The following is a 26,217-nucleotide window of genomic DNA, read 5'->3' on the forward strand; positions in this document are numbered from 1 at the left end:
TATTATACACTGCAACTCTTTTTTGTGTGTGTGTGTTTTTTATTTACCTAAATGTAATTACCGGCATTGCTGAAATATATGCTCCCTATACAAATTCCTGGAAACCCTGGTGGTGTAGAGGTTAACAGTTCAGCTGATAACCAAAAGGTTGGTGGTTCAAATCCACCAGGCGCTCCTTAGAAACCCTATAGGGCAGTTCTACCCTGTCCTATACGGTTGCTATGAGTGGGAATCAACTCAACGGCGGTGAGGTTTTTTTTTTTTTTTAAATACGAATTTCTGGAATTCCTGGGTGGTGCAAACAGTTAACATGCTCAAATGCTAGCTGAAAGGCTGGAGGTTTGAGTCCACTAGAAGTACCTTAGAAGAAAGGCTTGGTGATCTACTTCTGAAAAATTAGCCATTGAAAGCTGTATGGAGCACAGTTCTACTCTTATGCACATGAGAGTTGTCATGAGTTGGAAATGACTTGAAGGCAACTGATTACTGGTTATACATATTTCTGCTTCGGCCACCATTGTACTTTCAGCACCTAATATAATATCTGGCACATTCTAGACATCCGATACATATTTGCTGAAGTGAGGTTTAGTTTTCATTCCTTCATCAGTTGCTGACTCAATCAGAATAATGTTATTCTTTGGTTTTGGACCTGATGCTTGCATTATTCTTATTCCAAGCATTACCTTTCCCTGGAAATCTGACCAAGCTCTTCCTCTGTTTCCTGCTTCCACCCTCCAATTCCACCACCCATCTGATTTAGAGTTACCTCTTTAAGGCTTTATTGGATTCTGACCTTGCCTTTATCATAGAATTTATCAGATTATTTCCTGTCTCTCTCACTAGGCTCTTTCAGGGTAGAAGCATTTCTTATCTGACTTATTTTCTAAATAACAAGTAGGGAGCCAGCTACATTAATACATATTTATATAAAGTAAAGTCAGCTCATTAACACCCTCTGGCCCATGTCAGAAGCAAATGCAAATTCTCTCCAGAGGAAAGCACCTTCAACTTAGGTCCAAGTATGAGCTTACAACCAAAAATTACTAAAATAGACAAGAAACCAATCACATGAAAAAGGTCAACTGATAATAAAAAATAACAGATTTTGAACGCTAAGACTTCAGTTATTAAAACTACCAGATACAAAGTATAAAATAACTCTATATAAAAGGTGTAAAGAAATAAAAGACAAAGACAAACACACACAAAGGACAAGCAAAAGGAAACTATACACACAGGCAGTTCTAAAAAGTAATCAAACGATTATTGTTGAAATAAAAAACTAATTGGGTTGGTTATACAGTAGATTAGGCTCAGCTGAAGAGAGTATTAAAGAACTAAAACAGTGCTTCTTAAATATCGATGTGCATACGAATTACAGAGGAAGCTTTTTAAAATGCGATTTGATAGGTTAAGGCTAGGGACTGGATTCTCCATTTCTAATAAGCTCCCAGGTGATTCTGATGCTGCTAGTCCACAGATTTTGAATAGCAAAAGTATATTTCTGATAGGTAAGAAGAAATTACCTAGGATCTTTTTTTTTCTATCACAGAAAAAAAGATGGAAAATACAGAAGAAAAGTGGAATGTTAATTTTATGTGTCAACTTGGGCAGGTTATGCTGCCAGTTGTTTGGTCAAACACTAGTCTAGATGTTTTTGTGAAGGTATTTTGTAGATGTGATTAACATTTACATTCAGTTGACTTTAAGTAAAGGAAATTACCCTCTATAATGTGGGTGGGCCTCATCCAATCAGTTGAAGGCCTGAGATTTTCAGAAGAAGGAATTCTGCCTTAAGACTGTAACATAGAAGTCCCACCTGGGTTTCCAGCCTGTTGGCCTGCCCTACAAATATCAGACTTGCCAGCCCTCATAATCGTGTGAGCTAATTCCTTACAATCAGTCTCTCTCTCTCTCTCTCTCTCTGTGTGTGTGTGTGTGTTTAATGCCCATATATATACTTCTTATTGGTTCTGTTTCCCTGGAACCTCTTGTGTCAGTCAGAGAAAAAAAGTAATCAAATGATTATTGTTGAAGTAAAAAACTAATTGGATTGGTTATACAGTAGTTTACAGGTTAAGAGATAAAAATGCTGGAATAAGAAGTCTAGCATGTCCAACATAATTTCAGAAAAAGAGAATAATGAAAGAGAGCAGGCCTACCACTTATATTTGCAGGGTCTAGAATAAGCACAAATGGAAGCCCACATATCGTATGTCTTAACATTTCAAAGTTAAATAAACTAATAAACTGTAAAAAAAAAAAAAAGGTTAAATAAGCTAATAAACTGTTCCCTTACTTTGACAACTATACCTTCACAACAACCCAGAGAGCCAGGTTCAAATTTAGACTTTTTAGAAGTCCGTGCCGGAAACTGGCAGAGAGAGCTACTGCTTGGTCTGTTCCCCTCCTGTCCCACTCCTGGCTCCTGCATGGCAACGGGTTTTGCATGTAGACATCCCAGCCTATACATCCAAACTCCCTCGATATCCTCCCACCCCTATAGCTGTGTCTTGACTACCCCTTGTGGCTTATGGTGTACAAACCAGCATATGATCTGTCTCCAAGGGATTAACCCAGGGGAGATACTCAAGTAGGATTTGAAGGTGGGCTATGAGGATTTGGGCAGACTTGAAACATGCTCTGGAGGTAGGGAGGCAGACTCTGACAGGCATGTCCATTTGGCTCCAGGGACTCCTTTCCCCATTGAGAGGTATGTGGGCAGAGGAGGGCTTAGAGTGGGACTCTGTAAGCATGGGGTCCCATCCAGGGATCCATCTTACCTGGGTGTAAAAGTGGTCTTGGAAGAAAATATTTAGGACTGATAAAAGAAATAAATCCATAAATATAGGAATTGCCTCCTAGAAAGATAAATAATACCTAGTAAGATGAATAAAAATAAATCCACAACTGGATACACCTTCATAAAACTGCACAAAACTGAAGATCAAGAAAAGACCTTAAGAGCAGCCAAAGAGAAAAGAGGAATCAGCTATGAAGTAACAATTAGACTGACAGCTATCTTCTCAATAGCACAAATGGAATAACATCTTTCAACTGTTGACAGAAGACAACTGCCAACCTAGAACTGTGAACACACACAATTCTTTGAAGAATTATCTAGGTGAAATAAAAGCATTTTCAGATAAACGCAACCAACTAACAAATCATCATTAAAGGAAGGAAAATGACAACAGAAAGATGATGTGAGATGGAAGAAGAAATAGTCCGCAAATAAATTGATAAATATGTAGGTAAAAAAGTTTGCCGATATTAGATGATGATGATGATAATAAAATAATATCTTATTTCTAAGATTAAAAAAACAACAGAAATAAAATACTAGAGAACAAGTCAGGAGGAGGGTGGCTGGAGCGTTCTAAGTTTCCTGTACTGTTTTAGGAAGGCTGGTTAGGGTATTAACTTTAGATATTGTTACATAAGCAAGGTCAAATTTCAAGGCAGTCACTAAAATGAGTTTGTAACTTCTAAACCAAAATAGAAAATAATGGAAGAAGAAACAGATAATTAAAGGACACATATAATTTTCTGAAGGCAAGAAAGGCCAGCAACAATGAAAAGCATAAAAAAATAGAGAGCAAACAGTAAGATAATAGAAACAAGTCCAAATAAATAAATAACCACAAAACATGTGAATGAACTGAGGTCACTGGTTAAAAGACAGAAAATAGATGTAAAATCAGTTATATGCTGTTTACAAGACACACTTATAAAACATAAAGGCAAAAAGGTTGAAAGTAAAAGGCTGGAAAAATCCAGAATAACTATTAACCAACAGAAACCTGGCGAAATTGCATTAATATTTAACAAAGTAGGTTTCTTTTAAGATAAAAAGCATTATTAGAGAGCTGGAGAAGTTCACCACTTAATGATAAAAGGTTTAACTCAGCAGAAACAGGTAACATTTCTAAATCTACATGCACCTAGTAAAATAGCCCCAAAGTCTAAAAAAATAAATGAGAAAATCAAACAGTGAGATGAAGTCTCGCCATCCTCACCTCTAAGGAGCATTCTGGCTGTACTTCTTCTAAGACAGATTTTTGTGTTCTTTTGCAAGAAATTTGGGAGACATATTCATTATTCTTTGCCAACACCATGATTCAAAGGCATCAGTCCTTCGGCCTTATTTACTGTGCAGCTTTTGCATGCATATGAGACCATTGAAATCACCATGATTTGGGTCAGGAGCACCTTAGTCCTCAAAGTGATGTATTTGCTTTTTTTTTTTTTTTAACACTTTGAAGAGTTTTGCAGCAGATTTGCCTAATGCAAAACGTTTTTTGATTTCTTGGCTACTGCTTCCATGGGTGTTGATTGAGGGTCCAAGTAAAATGAAATTCTTGATAACTTCAATATTTTCTCCTTCTATCATAATGTTGCTTATTCGTTCAGTGGTGAGGATTTTTGTTTTATGTTGAGGTATAATCCATATAGTAAAGGCTGATGTCTTTGATCTTCATCAGGTTCAAGTCCCCTTCACTTTCAGCAAGCAAGGTTGTGTCATCTGCATAACACAGGTTGTTAATGATTCTTCAACCTTGCTGTCAAATTCTTCTTCATATAGTCCACCTTCCCAGATTATTTATTTGCTCAGCATACAGATTGAATGGTGAAAGGATACAACACTGATGCACATCTTTCCTTTCAACCACGCAGTATTTGCTTGTTCTGTCTGAACAACTGCCTCTTGGTCTACACACAGGTTCCTCATGAGCACAATTAAGTGTTCTGGAATTCCCATTCTTTACATTGTTATCCATAATATTGTATGATCCACACAGTCGAATGTCTTTGTACAGTCGATAAAACACAGGTAAACATCTTTCTGGTATTCTCTGCTTTTAGCCAAGATCCATCTGATATCAGCAATGATATCCTTCTTTTCACGTCCTCTTATGAATCCGGCTTGAATTTCTGGTAGTTCCCTGTCAATGTACTGCGGCAACCATTTTTGACTGATCTTCAGCAAAATTATACCTGCGTGTGATATTAATGATATTGTTTGATAGTTTCCACATTCTGTTGGCCAGGTACCTGTCTTCCAAATTTCTTGGCATAGATGAGCGAGCACCTCCAGTGCTGCATCCATTTGTTGAAACATCTCAGTTGGTATTCTGGCAATTCTTGAAGCCTGGTTTTTTGCCAATGTCTTCAGTGGACCTTGAATTTCTTCCTTCAATACTGTTGGTTCTTGATCATATGCTATCTCCTGAAATGGTTTTTGTTTTTTGCCCACAGAATCTTTCAATACTGCAACTCGAGGCTTGAATTTTCTTCAGTTCTTTCAGCTTGAGAAATGCCAAGTGTGTTCTTCCTTTTTGGGTTTCTAATTCCAGGCCTTCACACATTTCGTCTGAATACTTCGTCTTCTTGAGCTGCCCTTTGAAATCCTCTGTTTAGCTCTTTTACTTCATCATTTCTTCCACTTGCTTTAGCTACTCTAAGTTCAAGAGCAAGTTCCAGAGTCTCTTCTGACATCATTTTGGTCTTTGTTTGCTTCATGTGTTTTTAATGACCTCTTGCCTTCTTCATATATGATGTCCCTGATGTCATCCCACAACTCCTCTGGTCTTCTTTGGTCATTACTTTTCAGTGCGTCCAATCTATTCTCGAGATGGTCTCTAAATTCAGGTGAGGTATACTCAAGGTTGTACTTTGGCTCTTGTGTTTTAATTTTCTTCAGCTTCAACTTGAACTTGCATAACGGCAACTGACGGTTTGCTTCTGTTGGCCCCCGGCCTCATTCTGACTGATGATATCGAGCTTTTTCATGGTCTGTTTCCACAGATGTAGTGGATTTGATTCCTACGTATTTCATCTGGCAAGGTCCACATGTATAATTGCTGTTTGTGTTGTTGAAATAAGGTATTTCGAATGAATAAGTCATTGGTCTTGCAAAATTCTATCATGTGATCTCCAGCATCGTTTCTATCACCAAGGCCATATTTTCCAAGTACTGATGTTTCTTCTTTGTTTCCAACTTTCTCATTCCAGTCACCAGTAATTCTTCTTTGTTTCCAACTTTCTCATTCCAATCACCAGTAATTTTCAATACATCTTGATTGCATGTTTGATCTATTTCAGACAGCAGAAATTGGTAAAAATCTTCAAGTTCTTCATCTTTGGCATTAATGTTGGGTGGGTAAATTTGAATAATAGCCCCATTAACTAGTTGTCCTTGTAGGTGTGTAGGTATTATCCTATCACTGACAGCACTGCTTTTCAGGATGGATCTTTAAATTGTTTTTTGATGATTAATGCGATCCTGCTCCTCTTCTATTTGTCATTCCGGGCATAGTAGATCATATGATTGCCCAATTCAAAATGGCCAATACCAGTCCATTTCAGCTCACTAATGCCTAGGATATCGATCTTTATGCATTCTGCTTATTTTTTGATGACTTCCAATTTTCCCAGATTCATACTTTGTACATTCCACGTTCTGATTATTAATGGATGTTTGCAGCTGTTTCTTCTCATTTTGAGTTGTGCCACATCAGCAAATGAAGGTCCTGAAAGCTTGACTCCATTCATGTCATTAAGGCTGGCTCCACTTTGAGGAGGCAGCTCTTCCCACATCATCTTTTGAGCGCCTCCCAACTTAAGGGGTTCATCTTCCGGCACTGTATCAGACAACGTTATGTTCGTATTCATAATGTTTTCCCTGTGAGAATTACCCTTCTCCAAATTCTACCTGAAAGCTATCAATATACGTTGGTGGGGTGCCAATATTTTTGTAGGGTTCTCAAAAATGCTTGTTGAGTGAAAGACTTAAAGAACGCACAAATGAAAACAAACATAGGTGCATTACAGCTAGCAACTCTGATTTCTGTGCAAAGCTCATAAAAGAAGACAAATCCAGGCAGGAGTCTTTCTTTTTCGAAAGTAATTTACAAATGTTTTAACTATTAGTACGTCCTAAGAAAGTGGGCAAGAGTGGTAAGCACTGGACCCGAAATGAACAGAGTCAAAAGGAAGGAAATGTTACTATATTATTAGCATTTATTCTAAACATACTTATTTAACACTTTCTACATCTACTATATTAATTACTGGCCATTTCAGATCTCCCGAGTTCAAAGAGCCCCGAGAACAAATAATTTCTTAAAAGCAACGCAGAAGTTTACATATTATTTACAACCATTTTAGACAAATTGGAGGTGACTGCTACACGTGAAACCTCTAAGGATAGAAAGAAACGTCGTTACCGATTTGGGCTGCAGGCAGCGAGGACACCTATAACCAGCCTGTGGGGTCCTGCGGCGGCTATGGGACTGATCCGTCCTTCAGGCAGCGGTGTGGTCAACCATGCCAGGGCGCGGAGGGGGCCTGAGGTGCGCTTCTGCGCAGGCGCACGGTGCCTAAATCTACCCAGGAACTGCTCTCGCTCTCTCTTTCCGTTTTCAGACATGGTGAGTGCGGTTGTGTTTGGTGGAGTTGAGGAGTGCGGTTGGGAGGAGGCCAGGGAAGGTAACGTTGGGCGGCTCGATCACCGTAGGATTGTTTATTAAATGTTGGAGAATAGTTGGGTTAAAACATGGGCCTTGGGAGGTGCCTTGAAGACTTGGTTGTTGGAGTATTACTCAGCGTTTTTCTGCAAACCTCGTGGGTGCAGTTTTGGTTTCTCATAAGGCTTTCCCTGGTGGTGCGGGCCATGTAGGATTTCGCGGCCCTATTAATCTCCGTTAAAGGTTGAAAAAAAATTCAAGCGATTAGTCGTTTCTGTTGAGGATGCGGTTAAAAATTCTAAATGGCATCCGGAGGAAGTTTAGTCTTTTTTCGGTAATCTTCTCGCAGCTTCAGTCACCAAGAGCTGGATGAGAAATGCAAACTAGTAGAGCACATCTGCATTACCTGGGGTTTTTTTAAAGGCAGAGAATACTGTGTTCAAGAGAGTAGCTTTTGCGAAGTAGACAAGGTGCTTGGAAATCAGTTTCTAGAAATTATCTCTGAAGGGAATTACAGGAGAACCTAACTGCAAATTATGTGCTACTTTTTTTTTTTTCTTTTCTAAAATGGTTTTTGTTCGTCTGCCACAGGCACACTAAATTCCCCGGAATTAGTAAGGTTTGGAATTCTATGGCGTTCTACTATTCTCTCTCCTTAAGTAAAAGATAGAGCAACACAGATACAGTTAAATTTTTTGGGTCGATGATGAGTTGGCATGTATTCTGAATCTAAAGTTGATTATTGCTAAATTAGCTCTAGAATTACTCTGAGACCTGGAAAGTAACTGAATCTTCACTGAAATGGAACTTTACTGCTGAGAGTTCTTTTTTGCAGCATGTTGGTAATTTTTAAGTTAAAGCTATCCAGAAGGTGATACGGAGCAGAACATTTATAAAAGATTTAGTTTTGTGAAATGGTTTCTCTTTTTATATTTTGAAAGGGCACACCGCAGAAGGATGTTGTTATCAAGTCAGATGCACCGAACACTCTATTGCTGGAGAAACATGCAGACTATATAGCGTCTTATGGCTCAAAGAAAGATGATTATGTATGTATTGTTTTACTTTGAAAAGTTGAAGCGAGGCTAATGAGTATGGCACTGGTCAAACCCAAAAAAAACCCACTGCCCTGGACTCAATTCCGACTCATAGCGACCCTATAGGACAGAGTACAGCTGCCCCATAGAGTTTCCAAGGAGTGCCTGGTGGATTTGAACTGCCGACCATAGCACTTAACCACTATGCCACCAGGGTTTCCAGCCAGGTTTCTTAAAAATGACGTTTAACTCCTGCATGTCTGAGACTGATGTGCCCTTGGCTTCGAAGTGCAGTGCATGTACATTGGGTTTCTGAGGTTCAGGCTCCACGTGCATCAAATTGGGCCGTTTCCTAGCAAGACCTTGGTAGACAAGGTTCCCCTTCTGCCCAGATTTGTGTTTTGAAGCACTGAATAGGTTGCTAGTTTTGTAGTTATGGTAATGCTTTAAGGTCAGTGATGTGTTGGCATGTATTATCTGAATTTACTGCTGATGTGTAATGACACTTAGCTCTAGAATTACGCTGAGACCTTGAAAAAGTTTTACCATAAAATAGTGAACTATGAATAGTTTTCTCTGGGACAGCCTTTGAGAAAAATAATAAACTCAGCTGAAAGTAAATACTCTTTCCTAATGCCCTACTAGCAAACAGTTCTCTTCCTACCATCTTTGGGAGCATCCAGTATTGGTGAATTCCAGACTTAGGCCGTTAGGTTGTTCCCTCCAACCTTGGAGTTAATACTATTTAGTAGCAGTGCACGGAGTTATGGCCATGAGTGCTTTTTTCCATAGATGATTAAAGGGACAGGGCTTGACATTCTCCTGTCTTTTATCTACTTCTGCTCACCCTTCCCCCTTTTAACCCCAATTTTGGGCTTGCAGCATACTAAGAAACCCAAACTCGCTGCCATCTAGTTGATATCCCCCTCATAGCCAGCGATCCTATAGGACAGGGTAGCACTGCCCCATAGGGTTTCCCAAGGCTGTGAATCTTTACAGAAGCAGACTGCCACATCTCCCATGAAGCAGCTGGTGGGTTGGAACCACTGAACTTTTGGCTAGCAGCTGAGCATTTAAACCACTGTACCACCAGGGCTCCTACTAAGAAACCAGCATGATTGAAAACCTCAAAATGTGATGCATTGATGACTGCAGCAATTTCTGGACTCTAGAGATTTTCATGTTTCCTTGTCTTATCCCCTGTATTACCTTGAACAGTTATCTTGAGTGTTGTGGGCATTTTGGTTTCTAGAAAGGTAGATATGTAATTTACTAATAGATAATAGGCTATGTAGGTAATGAAAGAATGGGCATGTATTAAATACAATGTATGGACATTTTCTTCCCAAGCAGAGTTAACTTATTTCAACTGTGGTTGGCTCCTGGGTGAGACCAAACTCTTAGGACAAATTGTCAGCTGCAGATAAATTTTATAATATGCATCTCAGATAATACTTGATTTTTCTGATTAATAGATCATGTTTGAAAGTGGCACCTAAATTTCAGAGCCACAAATACAAACTAACTATATATTAGAATCGGGAAGGAAAAAACAGCAGTGTGCTAGTTAGCCTTATGTGTTGAATCTCTCTCTAATACTCAGCAATTTTTGAAGTACTAACAACAGTATATTACCGTATTTTGTTCTCAATAAAGTAATTGTGTGTTTTAGGAATACTGTATGTCTGAGTATTTGAGAATGAGTGGCATCTACTGGGGTCTGACAGTAATGGATCTCATGGGACAACTTCATCGCATGAATAGAGAAGAAATACTGACGTTTATTAAGTCATGTCAACACGAGTCCGGTGGAATAAGTGCTAGTATTGGACATGATCCTCATCTTTTATATACTCTTAGTGCTGTCCAGGTAAATGATAATTAAAATTCAGTCTTGGCGTAATGTATTCTAACCTAAAGTGGGAAAATTGAAACAGTATTAGAATGATGACAAAAGTCATGCAGTCTTTTCACGTGAAGTCTGTAAACCTACAAGGTCAATGATGTGATGGCATGTATTAGCTGAATCCGAAGTTGATGTGTATCATCAAGCTCTAGAATTACGCTGAGACCTTGGAAGGTATCTAATACCTGAAAATTACTAGGTATGAGTTACATGTTTCGAGTTTGATATTAGGATCCATAAACATTTGGATTTAAATTTTGTGTGTTAGTATATTTAACAGTATCCTGGGATGCTAAGTGTAAAATTTAGATGTAGAAAAATAATGCGTTGAGTTTTAAGGGTTGAATTCTGTTGTAATAAGATGTATAATTTTCTTATTGCATCACAGAGTGTGTTCTGCATATTTGAGAAAAGTTTACCTTGTACATAGACAAAAAGTATGTTTGCTTCGTAATTTAAGATGTAGAAGTTGAGCAAGAATAGCCTTAGAATATTTAGCTATTTTTGAAGAGATAAATTTACTTAATATGGGTTTTTTTTTGTTGCAGATTCTGACTCTGTATGATAGTATTAATGCCATTGATGTAAATAAAGTTGTGGAATATGTTCAAAGTCTACAGAAAGAAGATGGCTCTTTTGCTGGAGATACTTGGGGTAATGTCAAAATTTAGTTCGTGATACCTAAAATACCAATATTAGTGCCCTGTTTTTGTGTATTCTAGGACTAAGCTTTGGTATAAAGTCTCTTTGAGATTAAATAATACTAACTTAGTTCTTGGCACATGATTGTTTTTTAAAGCGCAGTGAATTAGAAGCTTTGCTAGTGATCAGTTTATAAGGAGATAATGGAACAAAGCTTCTGTGTCTACATGTGTTAGCAGAAACTGAAATTTTATTTTTTTTAAGTTTTTCATCTTTTCAGGTCCCACTAAGCAGCTGGTCTAACGGAAGTAACTGGTCTGCTGGAAGTTCCAGCATACACTGTGGTAGTTATTTCAGCATACAGGAATATTGGAACAAAGGGGGCCAGTCTAAAAGTTAAGGTAGGTAAGGCTTTTTCCCCCCCAATGTTTGGTGGCTTTGTAAAGTTATTTTAATATTGGAAATGGAGCAATATGAAAAAAACTTTACAAATTTACTGAATATTTTAGTGGAGGGAGGGAGTAGAATTTTACTTGATAAATATAGGTAATCTCTGCTTTAGGGCTATACATAGTGCAGGCCAGAGAGACCAGCTGCTTCATGGGATGTGAAAATCTACTTTTATGAACCTAGGGTAAGTTTAATGGTGTTAAAACTTTACTGTGCGTTTCTGTTAATTTTCTTCCCTTACCCAGCACTCTAAGCAACTCAAGCTAATTTGCTGTGTTTGTGACAGAGCCAATTTTCTAGTTCTTAGAAGTAATTTAATTTCAGATTTAGCTTTGTTCCTCACTGTCTAATATATACAAGTTAATCTGGAACTCTTGGAGAAACTTAACATGATAATTGGTAGTTGTACAGATTTTGGTAATTTTAGTTGGACTATATATTCAGAAGCCTCTGCTGGTTTTTTGGGTCGATGGTGAGATGACATGTATTCTGAACCTCAAGATTAATATTATTTTGGCTCTAGAATTACTCTGAGAGATGGAAAATATGTGGATCTTAAATGAAAGTTTAGTTAAGTGTAAATATAATACTTTGGTTTGGTTCTTTTAGGAGAAATTGATACAAGATTTTCTTTCTGTGCGGTGGCAACATTGGCTCTGTTGGTAAGTTTCCACTGTTGTACTGGAATGTTTAAGCACAGGTGAATATTATGGAATTTAATAGGCATATTTTTCTGTTTGTAGGGGAAGCTGGATGCTATTAATGTGGAAAAGGCAATTGAATTTGTTTTGTCATGTATGAACTTTGATGGTGGATTTGGTTGCAGACCAGGTTCTGAATCCCATGCTGGGCAGGTAATTTATGATAATGCTAATTAAAATTTAGCATCAATTTCGAAGAGAACTAGTGTAGTAAACTTTAAAAATATATGGACAGTAATTACAGTGTCTGCAATACATATGAAGTTAATTGAATGTAATGTGAATAGGTGTGTAGTGTGAAATATTAAATACCAGTTGCTGATTCAAGAAGGTGTTTGTTTTACAGTTGTTTGCCTTATATATACCTTCCCCTCCGTGGAACCCTCTGACAAGGCAAATGTGAGAAATAAGGTCATAGACACCAAAAGTAACATTTTATTTCCCATTAATTTTTAACTGGCTATGCATATTGAAACATTCTATCTCTACCCCCAAGCTAAATTGGCACCTGTTTATTTCATGTGCTGGAGAAAACAAAATGAGAAATTTTGACAGCCTTTGAATGCAGAATTTGATCGTAGCAATAATGTACTTAGGTGTCCTCAAGTAGCTAGGTGGTGTGAAATGTTCGAAAATGTTTTAGTTGACAGATAAAAAGTAAAAATATTAGAAAATAGAATTTTACTGTTGAAAAGTTAAAATAGTTTTTATACACGTATACTTTATGTCTGTAATTTTAGATCTATTGTTGCACAGGATTCCTTGCTATTACTAGTCAGTTGCATCAAGTAAATTCTGATTTACTCGGTTGGTGGCTTTGTGAACGACAGTTACCATCAGGTGGACTCAACGGAAGACCAGAGAAGGTAATTAGTTTTAATATAAGCTATTTTTTTATTACTAGCTTTGTAACCTTGAGAGAATACTGTTCTTATTTCTGCATGTTTAAATATTACACTTGTCAATTGAACATGAAGATTTTGTCTTCATTCCTTATTTTTCACTGATAGCTCTAAGACTGGTCATTACTAAAGCAGAGCACCTAGGGTTGAAGTATTTATTAATCCCGATGTCAATTTACAGATATTTGAAGGAAAAGTATTTGTAATACCGTCTGATTTACTTTTTAAATATCTGTTTTTTGATCTTTCATAACCTATGCTTTAGGACTTCAGGGTTATCTGCCAGAGAATGAGCTACAGTTTAATAATGGAGATACACCAGATACTCTTAGCTTAAAGTATTTGTATGCAGGCATTGTATGAAGTAAACGTTTTGTTTTGTTTTAATGAATTAATACTTTTTAACTTTGGACAGTACCCAAGAAGTCAATCATGCATAAAAAGCTTTACACTTGGTGGCTAAAGAGTACCGTTTGGTAGAAATAAGCATTTTATACAGAAATTTCCTTGTCCCAGTTATGAATGTGAAAAGACTATTGATTTTCAAAATCAAAGAGATTTTTTAAAGTTGGTTTTTCTAATTTTTTATTCAAAATCTTTATTTTTAAAAGAAAAGCCAGCCAGTTTTTGACATTTTGGTTTAGAGGGAGTAAACTAAAGTTTATTCCACAAATCTTCGTGGTTCTGGTTTTAGATCTCACATACTGTGCCCTGTCTACCTAAAGCAGGGGTCCGTAAAGAGCCAGATAGTAGATACTTTCAGCTCTGTGGTCCAAACAACCGCATAACCCTACAATGTAGATCAAGAGCAGCCATAAAAAAATCAGGAAAAAAATGGGTGTGATTGTGTTCCAATAAAGTTAGACACACCTTTCAATTTCATACGGTTTTCATGTCACTAGATAAAAGGTAGCTGTTTGCTGATACAAACATTTAGCATAGGTAAATGTGAGTTGGCACTCTTTCCCAATCATCTTTAATTCCCAGCAGTTGTATTTGACAGGTTTCAGCGGGTCAAACCCTGCGTGTCAGAATATTCCTCCCCTACTGATGAACACTAGGTTACTTTAGAGCTTGAGGCAACCCACTTGTAAATTGTTTGTTCTTCACAACTATGGCAACTCTCTGCTCTTTTTTTTACTAGTTGCCAGATGTATGCTATTCCTGGTGGGTTTTGGCTTCCCTAAAGATAATTGGAAGGCTTCATTGGATTGACAGAGAGAAACTGCGTAGTTTCATTTTAGCATGTCAAGATGAGGAAACGGGAGGATTTGCAGACAGGCCAGGAGACATGGTAAGTATATCAAGGATATTCATGTATACCATAGTTTGTTGTGTATTAGCTTGTGTTACCTTTTATGGTTCTAGACATTTCCAGACTTAGACATGGATTGTATTCCAAGTTTTCTTTGAAAGTGACACAATACATCATTTCAAAAGCGGGACCTATTAATTCATTATAGCTTTTTTTTTTTTTTTAATGTGTGAAGTATACAGAAATTTCTCAAGTACTGCCAATATTACTGAGTTTGATCTTATATTAACCACCACAATTTATTATTTTTTTTTACTTTTGGAAATTTTTAAGCATGTGCATAATTTGATAAAGGGATATTATGAATTGTAGACAAGCAGCTGGAAGCATTCTTAAAAAGTTACTGAATTGAGGTATGGGCTTGGTCACTTGAGCACTGCGAATTTGGTAAGAGTGAGTGAAAAAAGGTTTTGTTGGGACCATATTGATAGAATGGTGTATACATTAGAACGTATAGTTTAAATAGAGCCATTTTTTTTTTTTTTTTTTTGATAAATTTCCATAACACATTTCTTAAATTTGTGTGGGCCAGGCGCTGCTAGATACTACCCATACACAGTGACTAGTCTTTTTGGTGGAGCAGTTTCAGTACTGTGATTAATGCCATGGTGGGAAATTGTAGGTCACTAGGAATGCCCAAAATAGAATTCAGGCCTTAAGAAAAAAGATGGAGGAAACAATGGCATAAGACAGTCATAGTAACTAAGGAAGTTGTCACTACCCGATAATGCATATAAAGTTTTTTTTTTTTTTTTTTTTTTCTTAATAGGTAGATCCATTTCATACTTTATTTGGAATTGCTGGACTATCGCTTTTGGGAGAAGAACAGATTAAACCTGTTAGTCCTGTTTTTTGTATGCCTGAAGAAGTACTTCGGAGAATGAATGTTCAGCCTGAACTAGTGAGCTAGTCATCGATGGAAAAGTAACTTGGTAGTTCTTTCTGTATTTGAAAGTCTTGTCAGACTTAAAAATGAGTACTGTAAATTTGTTAATATTTTGTATATGTGTTGTGATAAATTAATGCTGTGATTATACATACTGTAAAATAAAGCCTTTTATTCAATCTTTAGATTTTTCCTGATAACGCTATTGTTCAGAGTGTAAGGAATTCTGAGGATTATTTATTTATTTTTTATGCTGCCAGTGTTAGTCATCAGTGATTAGCTTTGCTTATGTTTCATTGTATTCATATGTCTCTATAATAGAGCAAAATGTAAGAACTCTTAGGGGCAGTTTTGAAGGTCTGTTTGATTCTTCTCCATGTATTCCTTTCATACGTTGTATAAAGCTTGGTTCTTGTAAACAGGAATGTTACCTGTAAACAATGGATTAACACCATGGAATTATTAAAAGTTGCATGTAAATAAATGGCTTTTGTAATTTGGGGATATTTTGAAGGTTTGAATGTGGTGATGGTTACTCTGAATTGGTTATAGAATAGGTGAATGGCCACTTGGAATAGGTTTTGGACTACACTTTCTGTTTTTAATATTTTATCAAAATGTCCATAATTTACTCAAGGGATTGTTGACTTTTTCCAGTAAGGAAACCTTTTGACAGATAAATTGGGCGTTGCCAACATTTTTTAATCTGAGATTGGATACTTAGTGTTTTTTTTAAAGACTTAGGTGAGCCCAGCCATCCGAGCAGTTCAGTAAAGTATTAATATTTTTAATTCTCAAGATGGAGGTTTCTGTTTTCTCAGACATTTACATTACCCTGTGTAATAGGTATTTTCATTTTACTAAGCGTTGATGGTTCAGCACAACACATTGACAAAAGTTAAAGATATCATTGAATGGAACAATCTTATTTAAATGTTCTTGTGTGAAAATATCTGAAGGGAGTTCCTGGGTGGTGCAGTTAACCGAAGGTCAGAGGTTTCTCCCAGAGGCCTTGGTCATGAAAGGCCTTGATATACACTTCCCCGAAAAATAAGCCACTGAAAACCCTATGGAGCACAGTTCTATTCTGACACATGAGGTCACAGATATGCCGTTTTCAGCTGGTTAAAACTGGCTAATTTGAAAACTTGTCACCGCATTTGCCTACCGTGGATGAGCAGTTCTGTGCCTACCTGACTTAATAAGAATATTTTAAAAGTCAGGTGAAAGTAGTGTTTTATTGTCAAATGTATATACAGTAAAACCTGTGAAAGCAAGGACTTTAGTAAGGTGAAAACCTGGCAGAGAAGGAAAACGTTTTCCACCAGTATGATAGAAAAGTGGTAAGACTGTACCCTGTCAAAGGTGGGAAACTTGGGAGACCAGAAAAACAGTCCTGTAACTGACTCACAGATTTTCACTGTAATAAAATATTTGCTAATCCATTTCACATGTACACTTAAGTGACTTTATATTCTTCATGTGCAATTATCACGACTTTGTTAGTGTTTTAAGTGTCTTAATATGATCTATATAGCAGCAATAGCTAGTGTACTTTTATTTCTTCGATCCCAACGTCTGTATGAGGTTGGAACTACTATTCTTGGATACAGAATTTAATTTCCCAAAACTTAGAATCTAGCAAAGCCAGACTTGGTGGAATCTGCACTTAATACATAGGGTCGCTATGAGAATCGACTCGATGGCACTGGGTTTTTTTTTTTTTTTTAGGTTGCACTTAATGCTTTTACATGTGAAATTGCAGTACAGCCATGTGTTGCGTAACGTCCACACATGTACTGTGAAATGGGACGCAATGTCATTTGGACGTTGTGCAAACAATGTTATACACAGCCAGTCTCGAGATGATGAACAAGTTCTGTTCCTGTCTGTAAATTGTATATAAGGTGGAAGAGGTATGGTGTCAGTCAGATGTAGTGTATCTTTCTGTCCTTAAAAAAAATTTCCAGATGCACTGAAACATCTTTAACCTAGTATAGTAGTAATGTTTTGATACATGAAGTAGTGCCTGTGTTTGTTATTACAAACCATTGTATGTACCTGAAATTTTTAACAGGCTTTACGTGGGTTGTTTTATAATTACGGTTCCTAACCCGGGGAATGCCACTATCACCTTATGGGACTACAGATGTATGTGGCTTGCTTGTATAACCTCATGAGACCACAGAGTATATCCGGTTGGACGTTGTTGAAATGGACATTATTTGGGGCATGATTACTAGAAATTGGAAGACTGGGAACTGCTCTTAAACCGTCCAAGAAATAATTATTTCCTTGTCCCAGCCGTATGGCCATGTACATACTGGAGTGAAGGGCACTATTACATAGCCTTGTGGGCATTTAAGCTGTAAGTGGTTAATGACTCTGGTATTGGTTAAAGTGTAAGGCCAGTGTTAGGAGGATTGGACTAAGACCTGAGCAGTGTATTTGTTTTTACTATCTCAGAGCCACTTGGTGCACAGTGATGGACAGGACATTTAAAAAGCTAGTGTACTTTGGGGTTGATGAGATACGTCACGAAGTACAGAATGTCTTGCGTTAAGAAAAATAAGGTGCTATGAGAATACCTTGATGGCCCAGTGGTTAAGAGCTCAGCTGCAAACCCAAAAGGTCAGGAGTTTGAATCCAGCAGCCGCTTCTTTGAAGCCCTGTGGGGCAGTTCTACTCTGTTTTCTATAGGGTCGCTATTGAGTCGCTATCAACTCGACGGCAACGGGTTTGGCTTGGTTTTATGAGAATAATGGGGCTACCAAATTGGGTGGTCATTAACGGGCCATGAAAAACTAAGGCTGGTACAGGTTGAGGAGGGCGTGCACCTTAAATTAAGTTCATAACAAATTTTGTTGACGGAAGGCAATGGGATTGGGTAGGGCTGGGAACACATTTTTAGATGTGAATTGGGGGACAGGTGAGCTGATGTGGGAAAGTAGGTTTCCGTGCGCCTGCTCGCTAGGGCTTTGCGCCTGCGCGCCGCTCTCCCGCCTTTTTCAGCGGTGCTTCTGCTGAGCGGCTGCGTGAGGTGGCGTAAGAAACGGAAACTTGTGCCCCGGAACGTTTGGGGAGATGCTGAGGCCTGAGACCTTGTCAACCTCGCCTTTCGGGCTTGCAGCTTCTCCTTCATCTATAGAGGGTCGGCCACAGGGTCCCCGCTACAATTTTGGACTCCAGGAGACTCCTCAAAGCCGCCCCTCAGCCCAGGCTGTCTCTGCGTCCTCTCCTCCCGGCACTTCCGGCGTGGTAGGCGACAGGAGCAGCAGCAGCAGCCTCCCTCCGCACCTGCCAAATCCCGGGCCAGCCCAAGGCAAGGAGTGGTTGAGTGGTGGTTTCTCCCTTGTCCGCTAGTGGCCTGCTGTTCCTGAAGGTTCAGTATGCGGTGGTTGGTGGTTACCACAGGAAAGTCTCAGTTGTGGTTTGGTTGAAGGACAACAGGGTGACCTGGGAATTGCAGAGGTGCGGGTGATTAAAAGGCTTCACCCTTCAAGTTGGTTTTATTACCAGGCCGTGGTGGTGAATGGCTCGGTTCTAAGAAAGGTGAAAGTGATACCCGTCGGGTATGCCCTTCCTTTTCCCGCTCCTCAGAAGGATATGACAGATGACAGAATTTGTTCGTGAGTTTCGTGATGGGAGTAGTGAGCCTCTTTCTTGACTGCTGAACTTATGTCAACAAGTCTGCTCTAGAAAAAAAAAAAAAAAGTGGGATGAAAATAGATAAAATTTAACATTTCATCTAATTCAAATGAATAATATGTTTAGTATTAAAATGCAAATCCTTAAAGGCGAGTTCCCCTCATTTATTTTGTATTCTTTCATGCTTCACTGCAAAACCATCATCATTACTTTCACACCGTTTCAACTCAATGGAAAAATAACAAATACCAAATCCCATTGGTCACTTCATCTCATGTGACATTTTCACTCCGTTTAGCATTCTTGATCTTAATTTGCCTCCGTGTTTTCTCCTACCTTCCAGAGAACTGGTATCCTCACTTTTTTTAGTTCCCAAATTACTGGTTTTTCATTAGAGTCCTCTCCCCACCCAACGCCCCACCTCCAGTTTCTTTTGCCCCTGCTGACATTTTTTTCTCTAAACCAAAAAAACCAAACCCTTTACACTACAGTCAATTCTGACTCATAGCGACTCTATACAACAGAGTAGAACTGTCTCATAGGGTTTCCAAGGAGCGGCTGGTGGATTCGAACTGCCAACCTTTTGGTTAGCAGCTGAGTTCTTAAGCCACTTCTATAGGATGTGAATATGATTACAGCTCTGATCTAGTCTAAGCTCTAGACTCCTATTTCATATTATGTCCTGAAGTTTCTACTGAGGGACAAGTGGATATCTCAGACTCCATATGTCCTTAATTGAATTTATCCCTTGATAGCACCTCAATCTGCTTCTCCTACTTTATGTCTCAATCTTAAACCTAGAAGACTTCAGCAATTCAAGAATTCTCTCACTCACAACATCCAAATAATTACCAACTCTTACCTATATTTTTTAAATAATTCTGCTCCTTTCTATCTTTGCTATTTCAGGCCCTCATAATTTTACATCTAAATTATTGCATCAAATTCCTAAGTATTCTTCCTTCTTCCCCAAGCTTATTTACAATGCCACCAGATTATTAAGTAAAATAAAAATCTATCAGTGGCTCTGCTAGGCCTAGAAGGAGCTAATGAAGGGAATGATTACCAGATCAAACTCTGTAGCAGGTTATCCAAGGCCATTTGGGATCTGTTTACAGTCTTACACCCTTATCTCCCATCACTTGTTAATATTCACCCTGATTTCTACCAGTTGAGCTACTTGCAGTTACTCAATGGCAACATGCATGTTTAGGTTGTCAGTATAATTCCCCTGTTCATGAAATGGCTTTCTCTCCCCCTTATTTTCATTAGTAATAATAACACCCATTATTTAATGAACTCCAACTTTGTTCTAGCTTCTGTTCTATACATACAGTAGCTCTGATCCTCACAATAATTTTGCAAAGTAGATTTTTTGTCCCCATTTTACAGAGGGAACAAAGGTCCATGTAAGTGAAATAGTTTTGTTAGGGGCTGGCAATAATAACCTCTGCCTTCAAGAAGCTTACGGTTCAGTAGGGAAGACAGACTAATCAGTTATCTGTTATTGTAAGTTGATTCCATCTCATGGTGAACCCATGTTTTTCAGAGTAGAACACAGACTTAAACATCAACAAATACAGTTTTGAATGATAACAAATACAGATTTGAGGTATTTACAAATATTTGATATATTAAAAGTAAAGTTGTTGTTAGGTGCCATTGAGTTGGTTCTGACTCGTAGTGATCCTCTGTACAAGAGAACAAAACACTGCCTGGTCCTGTGCCATCCTCATAATCTTTGTTATGCTTGAGCATATTACTGCAGCCACTGTGTCAATCCATCTCGTTGAAGGTCTTCCTCTTTTTCGATGACACTCTACTTTACCAAGCATTATGTCCTTCCCCAGGGACTGATCCCTCCTGACAACATGTCCAAAGTATGTGAGAGGTAATCTCACCATCCTTGCTTCTAAGGAGCATTCTGGTTGTACTTTTTCCAAGACAGATTTTTTCTTTCTTTTGGCAGTCAATATTCAATACTCTTCGCCAGTGCCACAATTCAAGGGCATCAGTTCTTCTTTGGTCTTCCTTATTCATGTCCAGGTTTTGCATGCCTATGAGGCTATTGAAAGCACCCTGACTTGGGTTAGGTGCACCTTAGTCCTCAAGGTAACATCTTTGCTTTTTAACCCTTTAAAGAGGTCTTTTGCAGTAGATTTGTCCAGTGCAATGCATCATTTGATTTCTTGACTGCTGCTTCCATGGGTGTTGATTGTGGATCCAAGTAAAATAAAATCCTTGACAACTTCAGTCTTTTCTCCATTTATCATAATCTTGCTTATTGGTCCAGTTGTGAGAATTTTCCTCTTCTTTACGTTGAGATGTAATCCATACTGAAGGCTGTGGTCTTTGATCTTCATCAACAAGTGCTTCAAGTCCTCTTCATTTTCAGCAAGCAAGGTTGTGTCACCTGCATATCGAAGGTTGTTAATGAGTCTCCCTCTAATCCTGATGCCCTGCTTTTCTTCATATAGTCCACCTTCTCAGATTATTTGCTCAGCATACAGATTGAATAGATGTGATGAAATGATACAACCCTGACACGTACCTTTATCGACTTTAAACAATGCTGTATCCCCTTGTTCTGTTCGAATGACTACCTCTTGGTCTATGTACAAGTTCTGCATGAGCACAATTAAGTGTTCTGGAATTCCCGTTCTTTGCAATGTTATCCATCATTCGTTAAGATCCACACAGTCGAATGCCTTTGCATAGTCAGTAAAACACAGGTAAACATCTTTCTGGATTCTCTGCTTTCAGCCAGGATCCATCTGACATCAGCAGTGATATCCCTGTTTCCGTGTCCTCTTTTGAATCCTGCTTCAATTTCTGATGGTTCCCTGTTGATATACTGCTTCAGCCGCTTTTGAATGATCTTCAGCAAAATTTTGCTTGCGTGTGATATTAATGATATTGTTCGATAATTTCTGCATTTGGTTGTTGGATCAACTTTCTTGGGGATAGGCATTAAATATGGATCTCTTGCAACTGATTAGCCACATAGTTGTCTTCCAGATTTCTTGGCATAGATGAGTGAGCACTTCCAGAGCTGTATCCGTTTGTTGAAACATCTCAGTTGGTATTCCATCAGTTCCTGGAGCTTTGTTTTTTACCAATGCATTCAATGCAGCTTGGACTTCTTTCTTCAGTACCAGTGGTTCTTGGTCTTATGCTACCTCCTGAAATGGTTGAACATTGACCAATTCTTTTTGGTATAGTGACTCTGTATTCTTTCCATCTTCTTTTGTTTCTTCCTGTGTCATTTAATATTTTCCCCATAGAATCCTTCACTTTTGCAACTCAAGGCTTGAATTTTTCTTTCAGGTTTTTCAGCTTGAGAAGTGCCGAGCATGTTCTTTCCTTTTGGTTTTCTGTCTCCAGGTCTTTCTTTGCACATGTCATTATAATACTTTGTCTTCTTGAGCTGCCCTTTGAAATCTTCTGTTCAACTCTTTGACTTCATCATTTCTTCCTTTCACTTTAGCTACTTGACGTTCAAGAGCAAGTTTCTTCTGACATCCATTTTGATCTTTTCTTTCTTTTGTGTCTTTTTAATGACTTTTTGCTTTCTTTATTTATGATGTCCTTGATGTCATACCACAACTTGTCTGGTCTTCGGTCATTAGTGTTCAGCATGTCAAATCTACTCTTGAGATGGTATCTAAATTCAGGTGGAATATACTCAAGGTCATACTTTGACTCTAGTTGACTTGAACAATTTTCTTCAGTTTCAACTTGAACTTGCGTATGAGCAATTAATGGTCTGTTCTACAGTCAGCCTCTGGCCTTGTTCTGACAGATGATATTGAGCGTTTTCTTCATCTCTTTCCATAGATGTAGTTGATTTGATTCTTGTGTATTCCATCTGGTGAGGTCCATGTGTATAGTTGCTGTTTATGTTGTTGAAAAAAGGTACTTGCAATGAAGAAGTCATTGGTCTTCCAAAATTCTATCATGCAACCTCTGGCACTGTTTCTATCACCAAGGCCTTATTTTCCAACTACTGATCCTTCTTCTTTGCTTGCAACTTTCACATTCCAATCACCAGTAATTATCAATGCATCCTGATTGTGTGTTTGATCAATTTCAAACTGCAGAAGTTGGTAAAAATCTTCAATTTCTTCATCTTTGGCCTTAGTGGTTGATACATAAATTTGAATAGTAGTCGTATTATTAATGGATGTTTGCTGCTATTTCTTCTCATTTTGAGTTGTGCCACATCAGCAAATGAAGGTCCCAGAAGCTTGAATCCATCCGCGTCATCAAAGTCAACTCTACTTTGAGGAGGCAGCTCTTCCTCAGTTGTCTTTTGAGCGCCTTCCAACCTGAGGGGCTCGTCTTCTGCCATTATATCAGACAATGTTCCGCTGCTATTCATAAAGTTATCACAGGCTAATTCTTTTCAGAAGTAGACCACCGGGTGCTTCTTCCTAGTCTGTGTTAGTGCGGAAGCTCAAATGAAACCTGTCTGTAATGGGTGACCCTGCTGGTATTTGCATATCAGTGGCATAGCTTCCAGCATCACAGCAACATGCGGGCCCCCACGGTATGACAAACTGACAGACATGTTGGGGATAAGTGAAGGAGAGGAATGACAGTGGGAAAAGAAATTTTTACAAGGGAGGTCCAACTTGAGCTTGTCTTGAAGGATGAGTAAGACAAAGAATGTCAGTTAAAGGGAAAGAGGAGAGAAGAGAGAGAGAAGACTGGAGAGCATTCTTAAGAAAAACTACAGCGGTGCAGAAGGAGCACGATATAGCATGTCGTGTTTGTAGAACTGTAAATAGCTTTGTATGGCTGGGGCAGGAGGGTGGTCTGTTGGGAATAAACTTGGAGTACTTGTAGGAATTAGATCTAGGATTGCAAATAGGTTTTTTCCAGCATGCCAATACTAGGTCTCTGGCTTTGTTGACTAGATAGATGGTAGTACTATTTCCTAATAAACGGAGTTTTAGGGGGATAATGAATTCCATTATGGACATGTTGAGTGTGAAGAGCCTCTGGATATCCATATATTCATATTAAGGCAATTGAGAAACTTGAGGTAATACCAAACCTGCTGCCATTGAGTTGATTCTTACGCAAAACAACCTTATAGAGCAGAGTAAAACGGCGCCATAGGGTTTCTAAGGAGCGGCTGGTGGATTCAAACTGCCATCCTTTTGGTTAGCAGCCAAGCTCTTCACCACTGCACCACCAGGGCTCTGAGACTTGAAAATTACCAGTATATGGTGACACAGTGGTTAAGTGCTCCTCTGCTAACCAAAAGGTTGGCAGCTCGAACCTACCAGCAGCTCTGTGGGACGAAGATGTGACAGTCTGCTTCTGTAAAGATTTACAATCTTGGAAACCCTATGGGCCAGTTCACTTTGTCCTGTAGGGTTGCTATTGACTTGATGGCACTGGGTTTTATTTGAGGCCAGAGCAAAATAGCAAAACAAAATAAAGGTCAGAGAAGTTGGAAGAAACCTAAAGCAAGTAAGCAAATTACAAAAAGTAGCCTGAGAACAAGAAACAACCCTCCTTGTCTCCAGTTTCTGGTTACCACTCCCTTCCTTAGCTCCTTTAGGCCTACTGATAGTAATGGAGTTCTGTATACTTTCCCTGATCCTGTATACTTCTTTATGATGATATCCCTACACTCTGCCCACGCATTTGTAAATATTTCCTTTATAAAACTCATCAAATTATCCTAGTTTGAAAGTGTTCTGTGATTCCTGCTGTGACTCATACAAAGGAGTTCAATTTTATCCTATGGTGGGGATGGGGAGACATTAAGGAATTGTAAGAAAGGAGACATATGATAAAATTTGTTTTTCAGAAAAATCACAGGCAATGATGTCAACAATGGATTAGGGAGGCATAATACCCCTGGAGGCAAGGAGAACAATTAGATTATTGCAAAAGGCCAGAACATAGGGGCTTACAGTGGGTTGGTAGGAGTGGAGATGAAAAGAAATTTGAATGATATTAAAAAAAAGATAGGAAGAGTTACAGAACTTGGTCACTGATTGGATGTTGGGATTGAAGGAAGAAGAGTTAAGAATGACACCTAATTTTATGACTTGGGTGACAGGGTACAAGATGGTACAATTGACCACAATAAGTAATAAAGAAGCCCTAAGCTTTAAGGGAAAGATAAGTTCATTTTTGGGCATTTGGAAGTTCTGAAGACATCTAAAGGCTTGCATCCAAAAGATATTTGGATATACGGCCTAGAGCACTTTCTGTGATGAGGAAAATGTTCTATATCTATGCTGTCCAATATGGTCACCACTAGCCAAATGTGGCTTTTGTGTGCTTAAAATGTGGCTCGTATGACTGAGGAACTGAATTTTTAATTAATTAATTCTAATTAAAATAGCCATATGTGGCTAGTGGCTACTGTACTGAACAATGTAAGTCTAGAGCTAAGAATGGCTTTTGCATTTTTAAGTGGTTGAAAAAAATAAAAAGAATTATATTTTGTGGTATGTGAAAATTATATAAAATTTAGATTTCAATGTCCATAAATAAATTCTTATAGAAACATAGTCATGCTCATTCTTTTATGTATTGTCTCTGCTTTCGAGCTACAGTGGCTTAGTTCGGTAATTGCAGCAGAGACTGTATAGCCTGCAAATCCTAAAATATTTACTATCTGGCCCTTTATGAAAAGTTTGCCTATCCCCGGTCTACCCTAAAAGACGGGAGTCAGGGCTGTATATGAAGGTTTGAGAATGGTCAGGAGATAGATTTAATAGAGACTAAGAGGATGACAATGTTAATTTGTGAGAGAAGATGAAAAGTGTGGAACTCTGGTAGACCAACAGTTAAGAGGCAAACAGAGGAAAAATGTTCTAGCCAAGAAAACGAAAAGCAAGTGGTTTTAGGAGAATCAAGACAGAGAGTTGTAATGGAAATCAAGGGGAACAGAAGACAAGAACCCATACTTTTTTTTTTTTTTAATTTTTGTGTGCCAAGACACTACACTAGGCTGTTTATGTACATTCTTTTGAATTTTACGATAACCCTGTAAAAATCATATAACAACAGGTAAGTACCTAAACAAGGGACTGAATCCAAATCAGTCCAATTTAAAACTTTCTTTGGAAACCCTGGTGGCGTAGTAGTTAAGTGCTTCAGCTGCTAACCAAAGGGTCGGCAGTTCGAATCTGCCAGGCACTCCTTGGAAACTCTATGGGGCAGTTCTACTCTGTCCTATAGGGTCGCTATGAGTCAAAATCGACTCGACAGCACTGGGTTTGTTTTTTTT

At 38.4% G+C, this 26,217-nt stretch overlaps 2 protein-coding genes and 4 non-coding genes across 6 annotated transcripts in view; all 6 read left to right on the forward strand.

Moving 5' to 3' along the window:
- The first annotated feature begins 7,139 nt into the window (after window positions 1–7,139).
- On the forward strand, window positions 7,140–15,811 carry RABGGTB (Rab geranylgeranyltransferase subunit beta). Its single transcript, XM_023549469.2, has 9 exons — window positions 7,140–7,436; window positions 8,414–8,521; window positions 10,182–10,379; window positions 10,964–11,069; window positions 12,117–12,169; window positions 12,251–12,361; window positions 12,949–13,074; window positions 14,255–14,404; window positions 15,195–15,811. The coding sequence occupies exons 1-9, from the start codon at window positions 7,293–7,295 to the stop codon at window positions 15,333–15,335; spliced, it is 1,137 nt and encodes a 378-aa protein (XP_023405237.1). The 5' UTR covers window positions 7,140–7,292; the 3' UTR covers window positions 15,336–15,811.
- LOC111751030 (small nucleolar RNA SNORD45) lies at window positions 8,171–8,249 on the forward strand. The gene has a single exon (XR_002786093.1). It is a non-coding gene; the product is annotated as a small nucleolar RNA SNORD45 (small nucleolar RNA).
- LOC111751029 (small nucleolar RNA SNORD45) lies at window positions 8,960–9,042 on the forward strand. Its single transcript, XR_002786092.1, has one exon. It is a non-coding gene; the product is annotated as a small nucleolar RNA SNORD45 (small nucleolar RNA).
- On the forward strand, window positions 10,505–10,584 carry LOC111751028 (small nucleolar RNA SNORD45). The gene has a single exon (XR_002786091.1). It is a non-coding gene; the product is annotated as a small nucleolar RNA SNORD45 (small nucleolar RNA).
- Window positions 11,972–12,047, forward strand: LOC111751031 (small nucleolar RNA SNORD45). The gene has a single exon (XR_002786094.1). It is a non-coding gene; the product is annotated as a small nucleolar RNA SNORD45 (small nucleolar RNA).
- Window positions 15,812–15,921: 110 nt separating the features above from the next.
- MSH4 (mutS homolog 4) overlaps window positions 15,922–26,217 on the forward strand; it is a 128,727-nt gene continuing 118,431 nt past the window's right edge. The window contains exon 1 of the mRNA XM_003411227.4: window positions 15,922–18,633. Within this exon, the coding sequence (XP_003411275.1) occupies window positions 18,396–18,633 (238 nt within the window). The 5' untranslated portion in view covers window positions 15,922–18,395. The remainder of the gene's footprint in view (window positions 18,634–26,217) is intronic.

This window comes from Loxodonta africana, chromosome 3 (assembly GCF_030014295.1).
Source record: "Loxodonta africana isolate mLoxAfr1 chromosome 3, mLoxAfr1.hap2, whole genome shotgun sequence".
Classification (NCBI taxonomy): Eukaryota; Metazoa; Chordata; class Mammalia; order Proboscidea; family Elephantidae; genus Loxodonta; species Loxodonta africana.